General features: G+C 39.5%; 1 protein-coding gene across 3 annotated transcripts in view; it reads right to left on the bottom strand.

Annotated features, from left to right (window-relative positions):
* The window catches only part of tnca (tenascin Ca), a 61,334-nt gene extending 41,618 nt beyond the window's left edge, over window positions 1–19,716 (bottom strand). Inside the window, exons 1-3 of one of the 3 annotated variants that reach the window (XM_077241786.1) lie at window positions 19,391–19,716; window positions 2,726–3,269; window positions 247–1,746 (exon numbers count right to left, since the gene is read on the bottom strand). In XM_077241786.1, coding sequence (XP_077097901.1) covers window positions 247–1,746; window positions 2,726–3,197 — 1,972 coding nt within the window. In that variant the 5' untranslated portion in view covers window positions 3,198–3,269; window positions 19,391–19,716. The remainder of the gene's footprint in view (window positions 1–246; window positions 1,747–2,725; window positions 3,270–19,390) is intronic. The other 2 variants (XM_077241787.1, XM_077241785.1) reach the window with 2 other exon arrangements.
* Window positions 19,717–20,444: the final 728 nt, after the last annotated feature.

Raw genomic sequence — 20,444 nt, 5'->3', positions numbered from 1 at the left:
AATTGTTCTGGAAAAAGTGGTATCGGTGCATTCCTAAAAAATACAGATGAAATAACATTTTTTTTATTTCAAACAAAAGTTTTAAAGTTTTAATTTTTGTTTTAGTTCAAAACAATATATATATAGACTATATCATATAATATATATACATAAATAAAACTTTAATGGAAAATATTAAACTTTAAAACTTTAAAAATGAATGCAAAATAAAAACTACAACAGAATATCTGCTATTAAAAGAATCACCTTCTGAGCAATCCTCGCCAATGTAGCCTTCATCACAAACGCAGAGGCCGTCCACACATTGGCCCACTCCCTTGCATTCGTTCGGACAGCTTCTTTCTCCACAGGCATCTCCAACGAATCCCTCATCGCACACACATTTCCCGTTGACGCAGCGCCCGCGGTTGTTGCAGTTTCCAGGACAGGAGGGAACGGAGCAGTCCTGACCCTCAAAACCCTCCTGGCAAACACACTGGCCCTCCACGCAGCGTCCACGGCCGAGGCAGTCATTGGGACACTTCTTTTGAGCGCAGTCCTCTCCGGTGAAGCCTTCGTCACAAACGCACTGCCCTGCGACGCAGCGTCCACGGTTCAGGCAGTTGCTCGGGCAGCTCAATTCACTGCAGTCTTCGCCTGCGAAGTTTGCAAAGCAAACGCACTTCCCATCCACGCACTGGCCTCGACCGTAGCAGTCCGACGGGCAGCTTTTAATGCTGCAGTCCTCGCCGCCAAAACCCTCTTCGCAAACACACTGCCCGTTAACGCAACGCCCATGATTATTGCAGTTATTAGGGCAGCTGAGCTCTGAGCAAGCGTGGCCTTGGAAGCCAACCTCGCATTCACACCGACCATTTATGCAGCGACCTCGGTTGTTGCAGTTGTCCGGGCATGAGAGCTTCCCGCAGTCCTCTCCGAGGAAGCCCATGTCACAAATACACACTCCGTTAAAGCAGCGTCCCCTTTCGTTGCAGTTATTTGGACAGGTTAAGCTGGAACAGTCCTCGCCTGAGTACCCGGCGTCACATACACAGCGGCCATCAATACAGAAACCTCGTCCTGAGCAGTCGTTCAGACAAACGAGTGTCCCACAGTCTTCTCCAGTGAAGCCTTTATCACAGTAACAGGTCCCGTTGTCGCATCGTCCGCGGTCGTAGCAGTCATTCGGGCAGATGAGTTCGGAGCAGTCGAAGCCAGTCCAGGGTTCGTCGCAGACACACTCAGTATCAACACAGCGCCCGCGTCCCAAACAGTTGTTGAGGCAATCCGAATCTGTGCAATCTTTCCCAGAGAAGCCTTCATTGCAGACACACGCTCCATCAACGCAACGCCCGTTCTCACCGCAGTCAACCAGACAGGTTTCCAAGCTGCAGTCCTCACCCGTGAAGCCTTCATTGCAGACACACGCTCCATCAACGCAACGCCCGTTCTCACCGCAGTCAACCAGACAGGCTTCCGAGCTGCAGTCCCCACCCGTGAAGCCTTCATTGCAGACACACGCTCCATCAACGCAACGCCCGTTCTCACCGCAGTCAACCAGACAGGTTTCCAAGCTGCAGTCCTCACCCGTGAAGCCTTCAAAACACTCACACTTTCCGTTAACGCAGCGGCCCTGATCGCTGCAGTCTCCGGGACAGTCGGGAACCGTACAGTTGGGGCCCTTCCATCCGGGAGCACAAACACAGCCACAGGTTTCAGTGCTGTAGTTTCCATGGCCATTGCAGTAGGGCTTCGTTCCTACAGCACCTAAAGAATCAGGAGATATGTGTATTTACATGCATTTGGCAGATGCTTGCATCCATCAAGGTATACATTTGATCGATTCACGCATTCCCTGAGAATGGAACCCATGACCTTGGCGTTGCTGGCGCCATGCTGTGCTGGTTGAGTTACATACATAATACGTATATGCAATTTTCAATTATTGAAATATCATTGCCAAATAGCATTTGCTAAGGAAGAGGTAAACATTAATGCACTTTAAAAGCGCCATGACCTCCTATTTATAAGTTGTACAGGTTTGCCAAAGTATATTGCAAACAGTTACATGATTACATCACATGAAGAATTTAAAATTAGACTTAATAGATTACTGATTATTTTATTTATGATTTAAATTAATTATGTATCTGAGGATGGATAAATGAATGAATAAATACATATTTTTCTCTATGCTAACAAACAAACAAACAAACATACAAACAAACAAACAATTATTTTATGAATTAAATTAATTCTTAAAATAAGGATAGTAAATAAATGTTTTCTATAGCATTTATATGAATTATGTCACTGAGGTTTAATAAATAAATAAATAATTAAATTGAATAAATAAGTAATTTTCTTTATAATTTATATTCGGTCTCTTAGGTCAAATAAAACTCCACAAATGAGATCTATTTTCAAACTGGTTTTGCAAACACTTTCCACCTCTTCTGTCAGACAGCCCATCCTCAAATTTACACCATTGGTTGAGCCAATTTTGCTATATCGGGGTCAAGATGCTCAAAAAAAAATTATCTTTTAAATGTGACGCATCGTGTTCATACTTTTTGAAGGAATCAGTGTATAAATGGCATATATTTGTCCCAGCATAATGATCATATGAATAAAAGAAAGCATTTAACATTACAACAAAACACCTTTCAAATCTGACTGTCAGTTAAAGGGGCGAAACTTTCAAGCCTCAATAAAGTACAGTATTTAATCTGAATGTGTCCTGTACCTGTGACCTGTTCGCTGCAGCAGGTGGACTGTGTGCCGCATTGCTCTCTGAGTGTGGACAATTCGCCCTCCAACATCTCCAATCGACTCAGGAGCTCCTTCAGATCCGGCAGTCCACCTGTACAGCCACAGGCCTGCTTGGGGATGTTGATGCGATGGGTGAAGACAATCTGATTACTGCCGTCCAATGTCTGGTCTGTTACTTCTGAGCCAGATGGTGCATCCTTCTGCTCGAGATCCGATCCACCAGGAGAGTCTAGATCCACACACAGAGAGCTACCTGGGACTTTGATGTTGTAAACGTGGTTGAAAACGACCGGCTGGGAAGAGTTTGGAAGGGTTACGTTGTGTATGCCGGGAATAGTCAGAGCTTCCCGTCGGTGCCTTATCATCTTCTTTACAAGGCCGGCGTGATTTAGAGTCATCAGGGTGGCCAAAACCAAACAGCTGAAAGTCAGGCGACCTGACCACATGTTTCTGCACTAACGAATGCTTGTCTTGGCAAGAAAGCCTGCCTGGTGAGTCTGGACAAAGCGGTGCTGTCTCTGAAAAAGACAAGACACAAAAGATATTAATTTTTTTTTGAAAATTACATTACAATTCCAAGAATGAATAGAAAAGGCAGAAAACCTGAAAATCTGAAGTGTGAACCAGTGTCATTTTAGTATAATTGAGAAACTATTATATTTTTAATTCATATTTTTAATTTTGTTTATAGTTTTCATTTTAATTTTATTTAATTTTGGTTCCAAGGAAACATTCTATGAATTTCATTTAACTACTAAAATAACTAAAACCAAAAGAAAAAATAATAAATAGACATATTTTAAAATATATACATAAAAAACTAAGAAAAAATGACAACAAACAAACAACAGAATCACAAACAGTCCCCAATAAAGGATGTTTAATTGTAGTCATTAAGCTTTGACAATTCTGTTATTGCAAAGATCCATGTTTTTCTATGGATTGCAAAATGGTAATTATATATATATATATATAATTATAATGTAAATATGAAATAAAATATAAGGGAAGAACAAAACACTAAACTTAGTTAAGGCATTTATCAGACACAATTATTTGGCAAAGGCAAACTACAGCTATAAGTTTTATTTTACAACGCAAAAATAAAATACATTGACTACAACACAACAGTCTCTAGTGGGCAAGAGAGTTAAATTTTCACCACTGTGGAGTGCTGGAAATTGACCAGTTTTCTGAAACTGCATCCCAGGCAAGATGCATTGTCCCGGCCATGACTTAAATAAGACAGGAGGAATGCTCTCCTCAGAAAAACAATGAAATCCAAATTGCCATATTTGGCTAAACACCCACACTCTCTGACATCCCCCTCCAGCCCAGGGAGGCTGCCTTGATTCGAACGCCCTCTGAAGAGCAGTCGCATGTAAAAGACTGGCAGAAAACGGGCTGTCGGGTGTTGGCGAAGTGATTCTTGAGGCAGAGCCACATTAGACCATCATGAGGTCTGCTTTAGGCTCGCTCTGGTAGGTGAGAGAGTTCTATTTCCACCGCTGTGGAGCTCTTGAAGAATAAAACTTCCAGAAATTGAGCGGCTGGTTTTCTGAAACTGCATCCCAGGCAAGATGCACTGTGCCGGGCATGACTTAAATAACGGCCCCCTGCCTGGAAGTCTTGACTTTTCTTTAGCGGCTTTGAGAACTAAGCTCCAGGGCCACATTAGTCCATTGTAAGGCCCACAAAGGCTTACTCTGGTGGGAGAGAGAGAGTTCAACCGCTTTGGAGCTCTGGAAGAATGAAACCTTCAACCTCCAGGTATTGACAGGTCGGTTTTCTGAAACTGCATCCTAGGCAAGATGCACCATACCTAGGAACGAATCAAGCTTAGACGCCCTGGAGAATTGATCTCCTCAAAATTGTCATATTTGGCCGAACATCCATGCTCTCTGACGTCCCCCTCCAGCCCTTGGTCCTGCTCCTCTGGTGGGCCAGAGAGTTCAATTTCAAAAAACATATTTGCATAAAAACATACATTGACTACAACATAACTTATCTGTAATAAAATATTGATAGGCAATATATTCAATGCATGTATTGAATAAAAGTCTATTTAAAGTCTGCACCAGTTATTGAACAAAATTGATTGCCACTGTATCTTAAAATACTGTGAGGTCAATCGCTCATCACAATACCCTTATTGCTGAATCATAAATTCATTTTTTTCTTTTTTTAAGACACTCTGCCAGATTCCTAAAAATAAAGTCTTTGAGCATATTAATAAAATCTGTGTTTCCCGTCTGCACACTTGAGCTGGGATGACTTCATATCTGGACATAGGAGCTGTGTAATTTGTGGATGGTGGATGGGGGCCAGAGTCTAAGTCTCCTCCGCAGCGTGGGAACGCTCATCTGAATCTCCTTCTGGATGTCCATACAGCCTCCACATGTCTCAGATGTCTGAGCGTGTGTGAGTCGGAGAGGAAAACATGACTGCGGGACCCCAGCGTGATTCAAAAGAGATATCAGACACCTACACAACCGCAGCGAGAGGGACTTCCTGTCTCTACTGTGTGAGCACCACTAACAAACTGATTGCAAAAGCCATTTTTTCACTGAGCAGTTCAATGATAAGCTTTATACCTCAAGTTAAATGCATACAATAAATGCATTTTTTAGATGTGCATAATTTGAGAACACTTTAATGACATTCTTTGAGTCCAGGCCTGTAATTATGTTAATAAAAGTTACTTGGCAAGACTTGCTCGTTTCAATGATCGACACACTTTCTTGTCGCTAGTGGGGCTGATATATTGAATATTCACAATAATAGAATAGAATCTAATAGAACAGGTTGTAGCCACACCTATGGCATTTCTGCTATATAGGTGCTATAAGTGACTTGTTTTGGAATAACATAACACACATAACATCTGAAAGATATCAGTGAAATAGTCATGTGATCTCACGCCTGTGCCTTTGACACAATTACAGTCTGTAAACAGAGTCAGGGGAACTGTTAGAAAACAAGCCAATCAGAAAGGCACTCTGCCTGTCAATCATTTTGACTAGAGTTAGTACATTTAGAGTTAGTTAGCAAGTAGTCTAATACATTTTAAAATGTAATTTATTCCTATGATCAAAGCTGCATTTTCAGCATCATTACTCCAGTCTTCAGTGTCACATGATCCTTCAGAAATCATTCTAATAAGGTGAACTTCTGCTTTTCTTATAATTGAAAACATGTATACATATACATGCATAGACATTTGGATGCTTTTTACATCATATATACAGTAAATTAAAAACAGAAGATTCAGTCAATAGCATGAGAAGAGTCATCCCATATTTTTATGACTGCTTTTCATGTGATTTTTGAGCGTAAAAATTCATTCATAAAAATTCATGTAATCTAATATTTCAGAACCACAGTCATCACATTCTCAGATCGCTAACAGCATTTAAAACACATTCAAAGTGTATTCATGACCAGACAGAAAGTACAGCCAGACTGTAGAGTCTGATGTAACAAACATGTGAGATTAAGAAAATGAGAAACAAAGTGTATAAATAGGACTTTTTGTTGAAGTGTTCTAGTATTTTATGTGTTCTACTATTATAAATATAAATACGATTATTATACTGAAATTGGATTCCATTTGCACATTACAAAAAATGCAGTCTTTTGCACATTACAGTAGCCTACATGAGACCAACCAGTTAGATTAACAGCAGGGATTCCTCTGTGAAATGTATTTATTAAAAGAAAACACAAAAACACATTAGATTAATCATCAGTGAGTGAGTATGTATCCTAAGTTGCTTGCTATTTAGGATGGATTTAAATATGCTAAATTACAATCAACAAACTGCATGGTTAGTCCGCTGTGAGCAGCCTGCTAGCTGTTAAAACCTGGAAACCTTCCAGTTTATGATTCTTCCAACCTCTGACCTTCGGGTTAGGACCCTTAACCCCACCGTCACCTCATCCTTGCACCTTAAAGTGTCCACTCTACACTCCCAGGTTTTGTACATTCCTTCAAACCCTAACAAGGGCTGACCTTGTGACCCTGTAGCCCTTAAAGGTCAGATCAAAACACTTAAAACTAATGCAAAGGATCTACAACCCAGCACACAAGTTTATGAGATCGTATACACAGCATGCACACAATATAGTTAAAATAAAGGCCAGCGATTGGGTGGCTACGGTAGGTTCAGGAACAAAGGTTTGAATTCAATGTAGATCTATTACATTTCCTTCCACGTTCTGTAAAACCCCAGGATATGAACATATAAACCTGAGCTTGAATTTGACAGGCTTTTCTCCTACATCTGGTGAGTTTCTGGAAAATACCTTGTGTGGCTAATGCTAATCTGGCTACAACTCACCACTTATGCTTTGTTACTTGCGACTACGTTTGGGCGGTATGATGTATGTACCACGCAACGGAAATCTGTTAAGCTCCAGAGATTCTGCAAGACCATTTATACCGCAGTGTATGCAAAGCGCAATTTTAAAAAACTTGACACCAAGCGGAAAACTACAGCCTATTATGTAATCCGTTCTAGTGGGTCTTTCCAAATAGTTCAAAAGATTTATTTTCCATTTTAAAAGCATTTAATTTACTGACTCATACAAAATAGGCATAAATGAGTCAAGTAACAGAATGCAAATTTGCATTTCAAGCTAAACCTAATGTATTTTGTCATATACTGTATATATGATGATATACAGTAGTCAACATTTGAAGTGGATCAAAACCTTATAAATATTGTCTTAGGACAACTTTGATTAACTTTTTTGATCCACTTCAAATGTTGACTACTATATATTATGAGTTAGTATATTATAATTTAAATTTACAGGTATGAAACAATTCCGACATTTTATCTCATAATTATGACTGTCAATTTGCATCTGTCATAATTATGATTTTTTTTATTTCATAATTATGGCTTAGTATCTTGTTGACTTCTCTCACAATTATGATTTACAAAAGCATGATTTTCTTTGCGTGTGTGGCAGAAATGTGTGTATATATATATATAGTTTGTTATAAGTATTATACAATAATATGAGCAATTTTATATCAAGGTATGGTAGGTTATACAGTATATATATATGTGTGTGTGTGTGTATATATATATATATATATATATATATACTGTATATGCACACACGCACATATATACAAATATATAGCTTGCTACAGTTATACTACCATATACTTGATATAAAATTGCTCATTATTATTGTATAATGCGTAAATAAAAAACTGCCCCACCGCTACTTTTCAGAAAGTAGCAAAAAAAAAAAAAAAACGAAGAAAACTGCAAAGACGCTTAGAAACAAATAGGCTATGTATTTAAGAATACTATAAAGGGAAATCCTCCTTCTGGAACACAAATCGGCACTTTAAGTTATAATCCAGAATTACTCTATCTTTATTAGTTTTCCCTGTACTGGCAAAAGAGAGGGAACTTTCCCACCTGGAAAACAGGGACTAGGAATGTTGGCCTGTGTATTCAGCCATCTGTTTTGCACGGTCCACCGCGAAGACTCTGTGCATGTGTGTATCATACGAGTTTAGACTAGAAGAGCTCCGGCCGTCAAATGTTTTCAGCATTCAGTAGATTCCACTGCTAACAAATATACAGTTTGGTGGAAGTCTAGGGCTTAAAGATAAACTATCCACTGTAACCCTATAGCAGGATGTATCAATCTACACCTCAGAAGAAGGGTAGAGCAGACTCATGCTGTATATGTGAACACTCTAACATGTTTAGTCCACTGCCAGTGGGCGATTACAAGACTTTGATTGATGTCTACACCCAGCACAATGCCACATGCTGTTTTGCTTGCTGAAGGAAACAGATTTAGTGAACTAAATCTGTGTACTAATTACTTTCTAGAAAGTAAAGCATCAATGTACTGTTGTGATTAATGTCATTCTTTTATTACATCTAAAATATAAATATCGTATAATCCAGATGTTGTTCCTCTGGATTTTACGTTTTTTTGTTGTTGAATTTTTAACTTCATTGGAATGGTACAACTGGAACTCACAAACGCACAATAGACATAATTCAAAAAGGTTAAATGGTCCTGAAAAAAATAGTTACACTTGTATTGTTCGTGTTCAAAAATGAGCACATTGGAAATTAATGGGAGACGAATTTCATCTAGTGAAAGCATTAGGTACTCACCCAAACAAATTCTTACTGAAAGCTAATTTTTTGAGATATCAACCTCAAATTTGTATCACAAATGTTGTTTAGATTTATGGCTTTGATTTTCTCACAGTTTTGGAGTAAAAGCTGTTTTGGAAAATATACATTTCATATAAAAATTTTAAATTGTATTTTTGTGCATTACATAAATGTACAATTTAAAAACTTTTTCAAGTTGATTTATTAATTTATTTTACTTTTTTTACTTCAGCAATAATTTTCCAAGTGCCAACACGAACAGTGTCACAGGGTTAAATCATTAGGGTAGGGGATTGTGCAACCAAATATTCATGTGATAATCATCAGCTTCTAAATAGAACGCAAGAATGACTGTCAATTTATTTACTTTTTATTACAATTTTGGAAGTTTTTTTCTTCTTCACAAAACAAATTAGTTTTAAGCCATGAACCACACCAACATTAATGACTAGAACTCATGTTAATTTGAAGCCAAATTCTTTTAAGTTTGAATAAACTACAATAAATAAATAAATAAAATGCACAAACCAAATGCACAGGAGGGGCAAACTAAACTCAAAATTTCATACTTTAAGAGTGAATGAACAACTCATCTCATAAAGCATTATAAATTATGTTATCAAATAAATTAAAATATGTACAATATAAGACTGACTTATAGTGCCTGATTAAGAGTATAAAACAATATATTTTAAGTTTAGACATGTACTTAAACAGTTAGAGAGTAAAGGGAGACTCAACTAATTTGCAGGGCTTCATGGGAGTGAGAGGTTGCTGCTGAGCTATTTTGTATGGGTCGCCAAGCGTAACAAATTTTGTGGACTGAATGAATTATGTGACACCAAATGCATGACAAAATACAGTTACACTTTAATGCATTTTGTACTCAAAAGCTGTCCAAAGCCATAATGCATTTCATACTATGAAAGGCAAAACTAGTAAAATCCCAACTGAAGCACATATATATTATTATATAAGATATTGTTTGATACGTAACTGATAACTGTGATACTGTAGCATGTGACAAGCTCTGTTATATCTGAATAATTTTCGATGGAAAGATACTTTATTGTCCTGCAAATCAATGCTTTCCTCATTAAGGCTCCAGAAATCTCCAATTTCACTGAACTACTGAATATCTCCAGAACACTGACTGTGATGAGGATACCATCAGAGAACTGCCCTTACGTGACATTTTCCCTTAAGTAAGTGAGAAGTTTCATGGTGGAACGGATACGCCAGACATGAATTCCCTCGTCTTCAGGCCGCTCACCAAATCAAATAAGTGATTCTCATAAAAAACCTAAGAACCTGGAAGTGATCCATCAGCACCAGGCCATCTGCACTACAGGTCCACATGTAACCCAGACTGGTCTGTCTAGACTCACTGAGATTTATGAGAAGTAGGCGCTTATATCAAAGATTACCCATGGGAACACAGACCCTCGAACACACCATATAAATGGTTTGCACCGCAGCTGTCCAGTCCAGATCACCGTTGACGTTCATTTTATTCAACAACACCTGGATGTACTTGACTAAAATGAAAGTTATATTTCTTTAGTTTGCATGCTAACATCAAAAGGAAAGACTTGTTGACATCTTTAATGTTCAGAACAACACACTAACTTACTCTGAATGCAGCAGAAATCTGGTGGAAAGTATGTAATGTTTCAGCATGTATGGAATAACCACATGACCGACTGCTTTTGTGAAATGTGCTTTATACAACCAGAGCACACTGCACAGAACACTGTATTAAACAATGCAATGTATAACAAATGAACCAGATTAACATTTCTGTCTTCACTTATTTGATCGAACTGCAATATGCAGTAAATGCTATGCTTCTGGTATCTTATCATCCGATCGTGGTTGTATCTCTCTATTAGTGTTACTCGATCTTAGTGCTGCATTTGATACTATTGACCACAATATTCTTTTAAATAGACTCGAAAATTATGTTGGCATTAGTGGAATTGCATTAGCATGGTTTAAATTGTACTTATCTGACCGTTATCAGTTTGTAGCAGTAAATGAAGAGATGTCTTATCGATCACAAGTTCAGTATGGAGTACCACAAGGCTCAATACTAGGACCATTGTTGTTCAGTCTGTGTATGCTACCCTTAGGAGATATCATTAAGAAGCATGGCATTAGTTTTCACTGTTATGCTGATGATACTCAGCTCTATATTTCTTCACACCCTGACAAAACTTACCAATTTACAAAATTAATGGAATGCATAGCTGATATAAAAAACTGGATGACTAGAAATTTCCTACTACTTAACTTTGAAAAAACAGAGATTCTACTCATTGGACAAAAAACTTCCTCACGTAATAACCTAGAATACTGTCTAACACTCCAACGAGATATTTGTTACTCTTGACTACAGTGTCTCAATCTTAAGTTTATCAAGCGTCAAGAATACTTTTTGTGGACAAAAACAAACAAAAATAAAGATTTTATTTCAACTATTCATTTCCTTCTCTGTGGGCCTCGAGTCAGTTCACTAGTGTAATAGCGTAAGGTTCTGTTGTTGTACGTCACACGCATTACACACATGACCAGCGTCGGCCAATAGTGAGCCTGCGTGTGACGTAGCTCTACGCTATTACACTAAGTTAACTGACTAGAGGCCTATAGAGAAGGAAATGAATAGTTGAAATAAAGTCGTTATTTTTGTTAGTTTTTGCCCACAAAAAGTATTCTCGTTGTTTGATAAACTTAAGATTGAGCCACTGTAGTCACTTGGACTATTTTAACAATGTTTTTAATAATTTTTGGTGGCTGGCAAGTTTCAATCCCTGAAAAAGCCTATGGAGGAGTGATCCAGCTCTCAGATTTCATCAAAAATATCTTAATTCGTGTTCCGAAGATGAACGAAGGTCTTACGGGGTTGGAACAACATGAGGGTGAGTAAATACTGACAGAATTTTCATTTTTGGGTGAACTATCCCTTTAAAGATCTAAGACTTTTTCTATGTACAAAAGGCCTATTTCTTTCAAATATTGTTCACAAATCTGTCTAAATCTGTGTTAGTGAGCACTTCTCCTTTGCCGAGATAATCCATCCTCCTCACAGGTGTGGCATATCAAGATGCTGATTAGACAGCATAATTATTGCACAGGTGTGCATTAGGCTGGACACAATAAAAGGTGTTTATAATTTTGTTCAGTGTATATATAAAATAAAAACTGAATCTATATATATATATATATATATAAAGCTAATGCAAAATATTAATACACTAATATATATGTACATAAATAATACTCAAATAACACTGCATGACACATTCATTCTCATTTTTCTATATTCTTCACACTCTGACAATCTATTCATAAGCAATCTGGACTAAATTAATTGGAATTGGCCACTATCACATGAATGGCAGATTGGCCCACCAAAATAAAACCTCAAATTTCACACTCAAACAATGTTCTTTTTCTCTTACTTAAGTGAAGCCCTGAGGCCGTGGGTCGATCTCACTCCAGCTGTCCTGACAGACCCCTTCACTCTCTCTTTCTCTGTGTTCCCTTCATTCCTTCCACACCATCACAGGAGGAAGAGCACATAGCAGAGGAATCATAAACCCCGTCTGCCGCTGACCTCTGACAATTTATGCCCTTTCATTTCAGTGGTTTGACTCTTTCCTCAGGTCTTAAACCTCAAAGGCTCACCTCAAACGTCCAACTGTGCTCACCTGATGCACTTCCATAAACCTGCAGATAAAACTGCCAGGTTGAAAAAAAAAAACATCTGGTTTTTAGCATGAGCTTCAGAACATCCAAATGAACTGCAACAATTCACTCTGCATTATCAGGCTGAGTGATCACTTCTATACCACAAAAACACCACACATTCTGTTAATAATGCAGTAGAAGTCAAAACATAATTTACGGGGCCACTGAGTGTCATCAAAAATATCTCTACATTCTGCTTTCCAAAAATGGTGCATTTTCCTCATATAAAAGCTTGTGCTGTGTCATACAAATGATAAAGGCTCTGTTCCAAAACCTAGCGAGCTGCCTTGCTGTGCCTTGTGAAAAAGTACACTTCAGCATACTTTTTAGAGTAATTACTATGGAAATAAATAATACTTAAGTGCGAAATGAATGTAATGCTTTCGGACACATGCATGTTATTTGCAATTAAATAAAAATGTATTATAGTTTAAAATTTACATTCATTGCAATTAGCTTTTTCACAACGGGTCCACTTTCCAGTGCTTACAGAGGCAAATACTTTCTAAAAGCCTAAAAGTATCACTCTACATGCTGTTGGCAGTCTGTGTGTCATTCATGTAGAGTTTGGCACGAGACACTTGACTCGCAATTTGTTTTAATAGAGTTTGACAGTAGTGTGTTGCTACAATGCAGAACTCGAATAAGCATAACACTTTTGACTGACTATTTGTTGATACTTTTTAGGGATGAAAAAGGTTTATTTATTACAGGGCAATCTGGGATGTTCTTCTCTGCAAAAGATAATGCAATGATACATTATAAATTGCATAAAAGGAAGTAAATTACAGGGTAGCATAATGTTGCTGCCTAACTTTTGAAATGGTCTTCAGGATGGTAGTGCATAATAATTTAAAATGCTCTCTATGTAGACAGCTCACAAGGTTTTGGAACAGTATACTCTTTTTTTTTTTTTTTTTTTGCCCATTTACTAATTTGAAGAATCACTCACAAATGGTGATGGATGAGTTACACACTAGTTTTACTAAATCTTTAAGCTTGAGCTATTATAATGATGATTTGTAAAGCAAGAGCTACACATTAAATAGTAATTGTCCATTTCTGAACCTCATAAACCACAATGTCTGGAGTCTTTCCCTTAAACACAAACACGCGTGCACACGCACAGCCATAGCTTCTTCCCAACTGCACTACAGATCATCCTCCTGTTTCCATAGGAGCATGTCATTTTCATGAGCATTCAAGTCATATAGAAATGCACAGACTGACAGATGAATATTGTTACGATGTAGGCAGGAATGAAGCAGAGAGTGAATCCAAATGCAAGCACTTTAATCAAACTAACAGGTAATCCAATGGAACTCAGGACAGGGACAGGAACAAGGAGCTGGGAATAACACACCATCAAACAACGACCGACAAACACCAACTGAAGAACAAGGGTATAAATACACAGGCAAACAAGCTAAACAAGATAACAAGGGGGCGTGGCTAATCAGAAACACATGGGGAGACTAATCAACAGAACGGGGAACAGCTGAACATGTAAAGACAGGGAAACACATGACAGACAAGAACAAGGAACAAAACACAACGCCCACACCGTGACATAGCGCCACCCACCCCTCGGGCGGCCAGGGCGGTGAAGACCCCTCGGCGGCCAGGACGGTGAAGACCCCTCGGGCGGCCAGGGCGGTGAAGACCCCTCGGGCGGCCAGGGGCGGTGAAGACCCCTCGGGCGGCCAGGGGCGGTGAAGACCCCTCGGGCGGCCAGGGCGGTGAAGACCCCTCGGGCGGCCAGGGCGGTGAAGACCCCTCGGGCGGCCAGGGCGGAGACGACCCCTCGGGCGGCCAGGGCGGTGCAGACACCGGCTCAGGAACAGCAGACACCGGCTCAGGAACAGCAGACAACACACACACTGGCTCGGGAACAGACATCACACACACTGGCTCGGGAACAGACAACACACACACTGGCTCGGGAACAGACAACACACACACTGGCTCGGGAACCGACATCACACACACTGGCTCGGGAACAGACATCACACACACTGGCTCGGGAACAGACATCACACACACTGGAACAGCAGACAACACACACACTGGCTCGGAGGCAGTGACGTGAACAGTCTCTGGATCGGCAGACGTGACGTGAACAGTCTCTGGATCGTCAGACGTGGCTTGAACAGTCTCTGGATCGGCAGACGTGGCTTGAACAGTCTCTGGATCGGCAGACGTGACTTGAACAGACTCTGGATCGGCAGACGTGACTTGAACAGTCTCTGGATCGGCAGAAGTGACTTGAACAGTCTCTGGATCGGCAGACGTGACTTGAACAGTCTCTGGATCGGCAGACGTGACTTGAACAGTCTCTGGATCGGCAGACCTGACTTGAACAGACTTGAACAGTCTCAGGATCGGCAGACCTGACTTGAACAGTCTCTGGATTGGCAGACGTGACTTGAACAGTCTCTGGATCGGCAGACGTGACTTGAACAGTCTCTGGATCGGCAGACGTGACTTGAACAGTCTCTGGATCGGCAGACGTGACTTGAACAGTCTCTGGATCGGCAGACGTAACTTGAACAGGCTCTGGATCGGCAGACGTGACTTGAACAGTCTCTGGATCGGCAGACGTCTCTTGAACAGTCTCTGGATCGGCAGACGTGACTTGAACAGTCTCTGGATCGGCAGACGTGACTTAAACAGTCTCTGGATCGGCAAGGACCAGCGGCGAGGACTCTGGGCTGACAGGAAGTACAGGAAGGACTTCCAGGCATTGCGGGACGCGGGAAGTCCTCTTCCTCCTCCGTCTCCGAGAGCGAGAGGGCGCTGGGCTGGACGGGACCTCTGGCTGGAAGTGGCTGACGTGAAGCTCTGGCTGGACGTGGCTGACGTGAAGCTCTGGCTGGACGTGGCTGACGTGAAGCTCTGGCTGGACGTGGCTGACGTGAAGCTCTGGCTGGACGTGGCTGACGTGAAGCTCTGGCTGGACGTGACAATCCAGCTGGGCGTGGGGGTCAGATGATGACCTGGCGTACCGTGGGAGGAAGCTCTCCAGACATCGGGAGAGTGCCTCTCTCCAGTCCAGACCAGAGATATTGGGAAGCTCCCTCGGGCTGACCTCCTTAGCCCCCAGCCGGTAACACAATTTAATTGCCTCGTCTCCGAGGGAGCAGGAAGAAGCAAGAGGAATAAATCCCCACGTGAACTGAAATAAATCAGGGCTATCCAGGGCCAAGGCTGCGATCTGACCCACGAATTCCCGGCTCATGCTGGGGAGATCAGACAAGGTCCATGCTGCTGGATTAATTTTGGTCGGTCGTTCTGTTACGATGTAGGCAGGAATGAAGCAGAGAGTGAATCCAAATGCAAGCACTTTAATCAAACTAACAGGTAATCCAATGGAACTCAGGACAGGTACAGGGACAGGGACAGGAACAAGGAACTGGGAATAACACACCATCAAACAACGGCCGACAAACACCAACTGAAGAACAAGGGTATAAATACACAGGCAAACAAGCTAAACAAGATAACAAGGGGGCATGGCTAATCAGAAACACATGGGGAGACTAATCAACAGAACGGGGAACAGCTGAACATGTAAAGACAGGGAAACACATGAAAGACAAGAACAAGGAACAAAACACAACGCCCACACCGTGACAAATATAGTATGTGCATTTTGCCAGGTTTTATCAAAGTAAGAGAAGAGCACTGGTTTCAGCCTTTCATCAGTCTGTCAGAATCCCTTACATAAAAGCACACATATGTACATGCTCACTGCATGAGGACGATGCCTTTAAGACAATATGAAATCAAAATAGACTATTCTTAGAATATTGCAGTGTTTATTATAAATGATTTATCCATGCACATCATTTTTTTCAAATTCATATGCTCTCGTAATCAAAATATCTTGCAGTGTCATCTCTTCTCTCTTCTCTGATGACGTGTTAACTGGCACGAGGGCGGAGCAACCTGTCACTCACATGAGATCCACCAATAGCAAACCACAACCATCCGATCAATTCCTGATCAAGTCCTACACTAATTTTTTTCTCGTTCGAGAAGCTGTTTTACTCGGATATATGTCACAATAGGAAAAAATACTACTGGAACTTCAGTTTCATGGCAACTTAAATACCTCATATATCTTTCATCATGAAACATTGTTCAAATTCAAAAGAGAGAGAGAGAGAGAGAGAGAGAGAGAGAGAGAGAGAGAGAGAGAGAGAGAGAGAGAGAGAGAGAGAGAGAGAGAGAGAGAGAGAGAGAGAGAGAGAGAGAGAGAGAGAGAGAGAGAAAGAAAGAAATACTACTGCAACTTAAGTTTCATGGCAACTTAAATACCTCATATATCTTTCATTGTTCAAATTCAAGAGAGAGAGAGAGAGAGAGAGAGAGAGAGAGAGAGAGAGAGAGAGAGAGAGAGAGAGAGAGAGAGACTACACATTATTAAAGTGCAGTACACATTATTAAAAAATACATACAAAAAATTAAATTCATATATGCATACATATTTTTTTTTAATAATGTGCACCAATGAGACATTCTCAATAGGACCAGGAACGTATATTCAGATTTGCCTAAATAAAATGTCATAAATCTCAATATGAAATCCATAGTTACCAAATGATGAATGCAATCCACATTCATTTTAAAGGGGCATTCGGCATATTTCAACTTAATAAAACCGTTTAGAAATCATTTGGAAGGTCCAATAACCTGTATTGGTGAGAATGGTGACTTTCCCCACTCCCGCCAGCGTTCCCAGGCAGTTTTTTTTACGACATTGTTGTGAAATATTCGCCTCACAGCTGTAGGGGGAGCTCGTTCAGAAAACATACGACAACAAAAGTGAAAATCCGCGAAGAAATAGCTAGAGTTGCCGAATGCCCCTTTAAAGCACTGCTCTTCTGTCTATAACATTTTTGTCTCAGTTGGGTCTCATTTTCATTTTTCAAAAAGAATTTGAGGAGAAACATCTGAGACAATGTTTATACTTCAAATAACCAGAGCTTAACTGAATCTCCACAGCTGTGAATCTCCACAACCTCTAAAAAAGTCTCGTAACTGTGGGACGGTTGCCATTATATATTTAAAACAATATCTTAGTAAAATCCTAAAGTACTATTGACAAACTATACAGCATATCATTTGAAAGCTTACAATCTCTAGTTATTTCTAGTAATTAATTAATTTTGCAACAAGAATATTTCAAATTCAGCGTGTTTAGGTCTTTATTTTGAAATAGCAATAAACATGAAAAATCATGAAAAATTGGTAGAAACCTCAGTTTGTTTTCATGCCAAGAGTTCAAAAGATAACACCAATTCAATTTTATGAGAAAAAAAGGTCTGAAAATGTTTTAAATATAAAGAAAAATATTATGGATTCTCGATTTGTGATGGGGCTGCGAGCTATAAAGCACATATGTGCTGATTTATGCCTTCATTACAGGTTGAATTCAAATCAAATACTGCCAAACCACCCATACTATTTGTGAATAGGATGTCTACTTCATAAATTGTATGAAAATTATGGAAATCAGATCACTCAAAACATATGAAAATGGAGGCGCCCTTATATGGTCAGTAAGGAAGCTTGGCTGTCCATCTAGTGAAAAAGTACTGCGGCCATATAAAATCTTACTGAAAGCTACATTTTTGAGATATCAACCTAAAATTTGGAAGATGAACCTTTAGGTTCTAATATGAAAGGAAATATAAATCAGATCTCTTTAATGTCACAATTGTTTCTCCAAGACAGTAATGAGATCAGATGGAGAGGAAAAGGGGTCTCCTGCTTCTCCCATAGTTTCAAAAATCGTAATGTCTCATACAGTGCTCAGTCTTGTCAAGAAATCAATATCTGAGACCAAAAGTCAGTATGTTTCTCAATATGAACCCTGCAACCGCTGGCTCATTTCTATCTACGTTTACTGGGATTTTTAAAAGAAACACTGGAGACAGAGCTGATATTTAAGAAAAAAAACGAGAGCAACTGAATCTCCTCTGAGAAATAAAGTTTTCCTTTAGACTCCAACATCTCTTAAATGGCTCAATTGTTTCTTCAAGACAGTAATGCGATTATATGGAGAGAAAAATGAGTCTCCTTTAATTTTCAAAACCTTATTATCTCTTACTGCGCTCAGTCATGTCAAGAAATCAACATCTGTAATCAAAACTCAGTATGTTTATCTCAATATTAACTCTTCATGATAACAACTGACTATCTATTTTTACGAGAATTTTTAAGAGGAACATCTGAGACAAAGTTGATACTTCAACAGAACTCTGAGAAATAACATTTTGCTTTAGGTTCCAACACATATGGAAATAAAATAAAAATGAGATCTCTTTATTGTCTCAATTGTTTCTCCAAGACACTAATGAGATTATAAGAGAAGCAGGAGACTCCGTTTGCTCAACCATTTAGTTTCAGAGATCCTAATGTCTCTTGAAGACATTTTGACCCTCTTTTCAAGAGACAATGTCTACAATCAAAATGCAGTAGGCTTATTGCAATATAAATGGAAATCTAACAGCTGACTCATTTTAATCTATTTTACAAGAATATTCAAGAGAAACATCTGAGACAAAGTTCTCAAAAGAGGCATAATTAAGAGCTCAACAATCTCCTGAAAGAGAAAATCTCCTCTGAGTCAGTAGCAGAGTGAATGGAAAGTTCAACATCCCAAAAAAAAAAAAAAAAAAAAACTAAAGCACTGCATCCATAAGATAAGAGGATAAAGATACCTGTGGTGGTGAATCAAGCATCCACGGAGTAAATGAGGAGCAGAAGACGTGAGTTGAACCTGGCGACGAGATGCGAGACCTCCAGCTTCTGTCTGTCTCCGTGTCTCCACGTGCTGGAAGATCTGAGAGCGTCCGTGATGTATTCCACACACACCCCTCTGCCCGTCGAGCCTCTGGGCTGAAGTGTGTGAGAAGGAGAGAGAGAGGATGAAAGCACTACACCTCTTTAATATGAGAGACTTCAGTCAGAGCGCTGTGAATTGCAAGGACTCCCCTTAAATAGCCTTTTCACGAACTCATACTCGTTCTCTCTCTCTCTCTCTCTCTCTCTCTCTCTCTCTCTCTCTCTCTTTCCCCTCCTGTTCTTCCCTCCTACTGCTTTGAGGTGTTGAGATGCCTACACACTCAGCATATATTACCCATTCTCTCCTCTCCCTGGAGCGAGAACATACGCCTATACGTACAAGTTCAAGCGTGGTATAAGATTCTACAGAGACATGAAAGCAAAGAGAATATTTAATAATTCTACAATTTTAATCCAAGTGCGCTACGGAGATGCTGAATGAACAGAAACATAAAGAGGATGGACTAAAAAACAGAAACTATGTGAGTCACATTTAAAAACATCTGAATGGCATTGCATTAGCTAACAAAACATCAACTCAAGTATGCATACTACCCTTTAAAAGTTTTTGGAACGAAATTGATATTCCGTAAGGATGCATTAAATTGATCAAAAGTGACAGTTAAGAAATTTTTAATAAAACAAATTGTTTATATTTTCAATAAATGCTGCTCTTTTGAACTTTCTATTCATCAAGAGTCCTGAATAAAATGCATCACATTTTAAGTGGCACAACTGTTTACATCATTGATGATAATAATAATAATAAATGTTTCTCGAGCAGCAAATCATCATATTAGAATGATTTTTGAAGGATCATGTGACACTGAAGACTGGAGTAATGATACATATTAAAATAAATTACAATATAAAACTATAATATTTCACAATATTACTGTTTTTACTTTATTTTTAGCACATGATTGAATG

This window comes from Siphateles boraxobius, unplaced genomic scaffold, assembly GCF_051911475.1.
Source record: "Siphateles boraxobius isolate OS27281-9 unplaced genomic scaffold, OSU_SipBor_1 24, whole genome shotgun sequence".
NCBI lineage: Eukaryota > Metazoa > Chordata > Actinopteri > Cypriniformes > Leuciscidae > Siphateles > Siphateles boraxobius.
The sequence above is the reverse complement of the archived record's forward strand: the minus strand, read 5'-3'. Positions and strand labels throughout refer to the sequence as shown.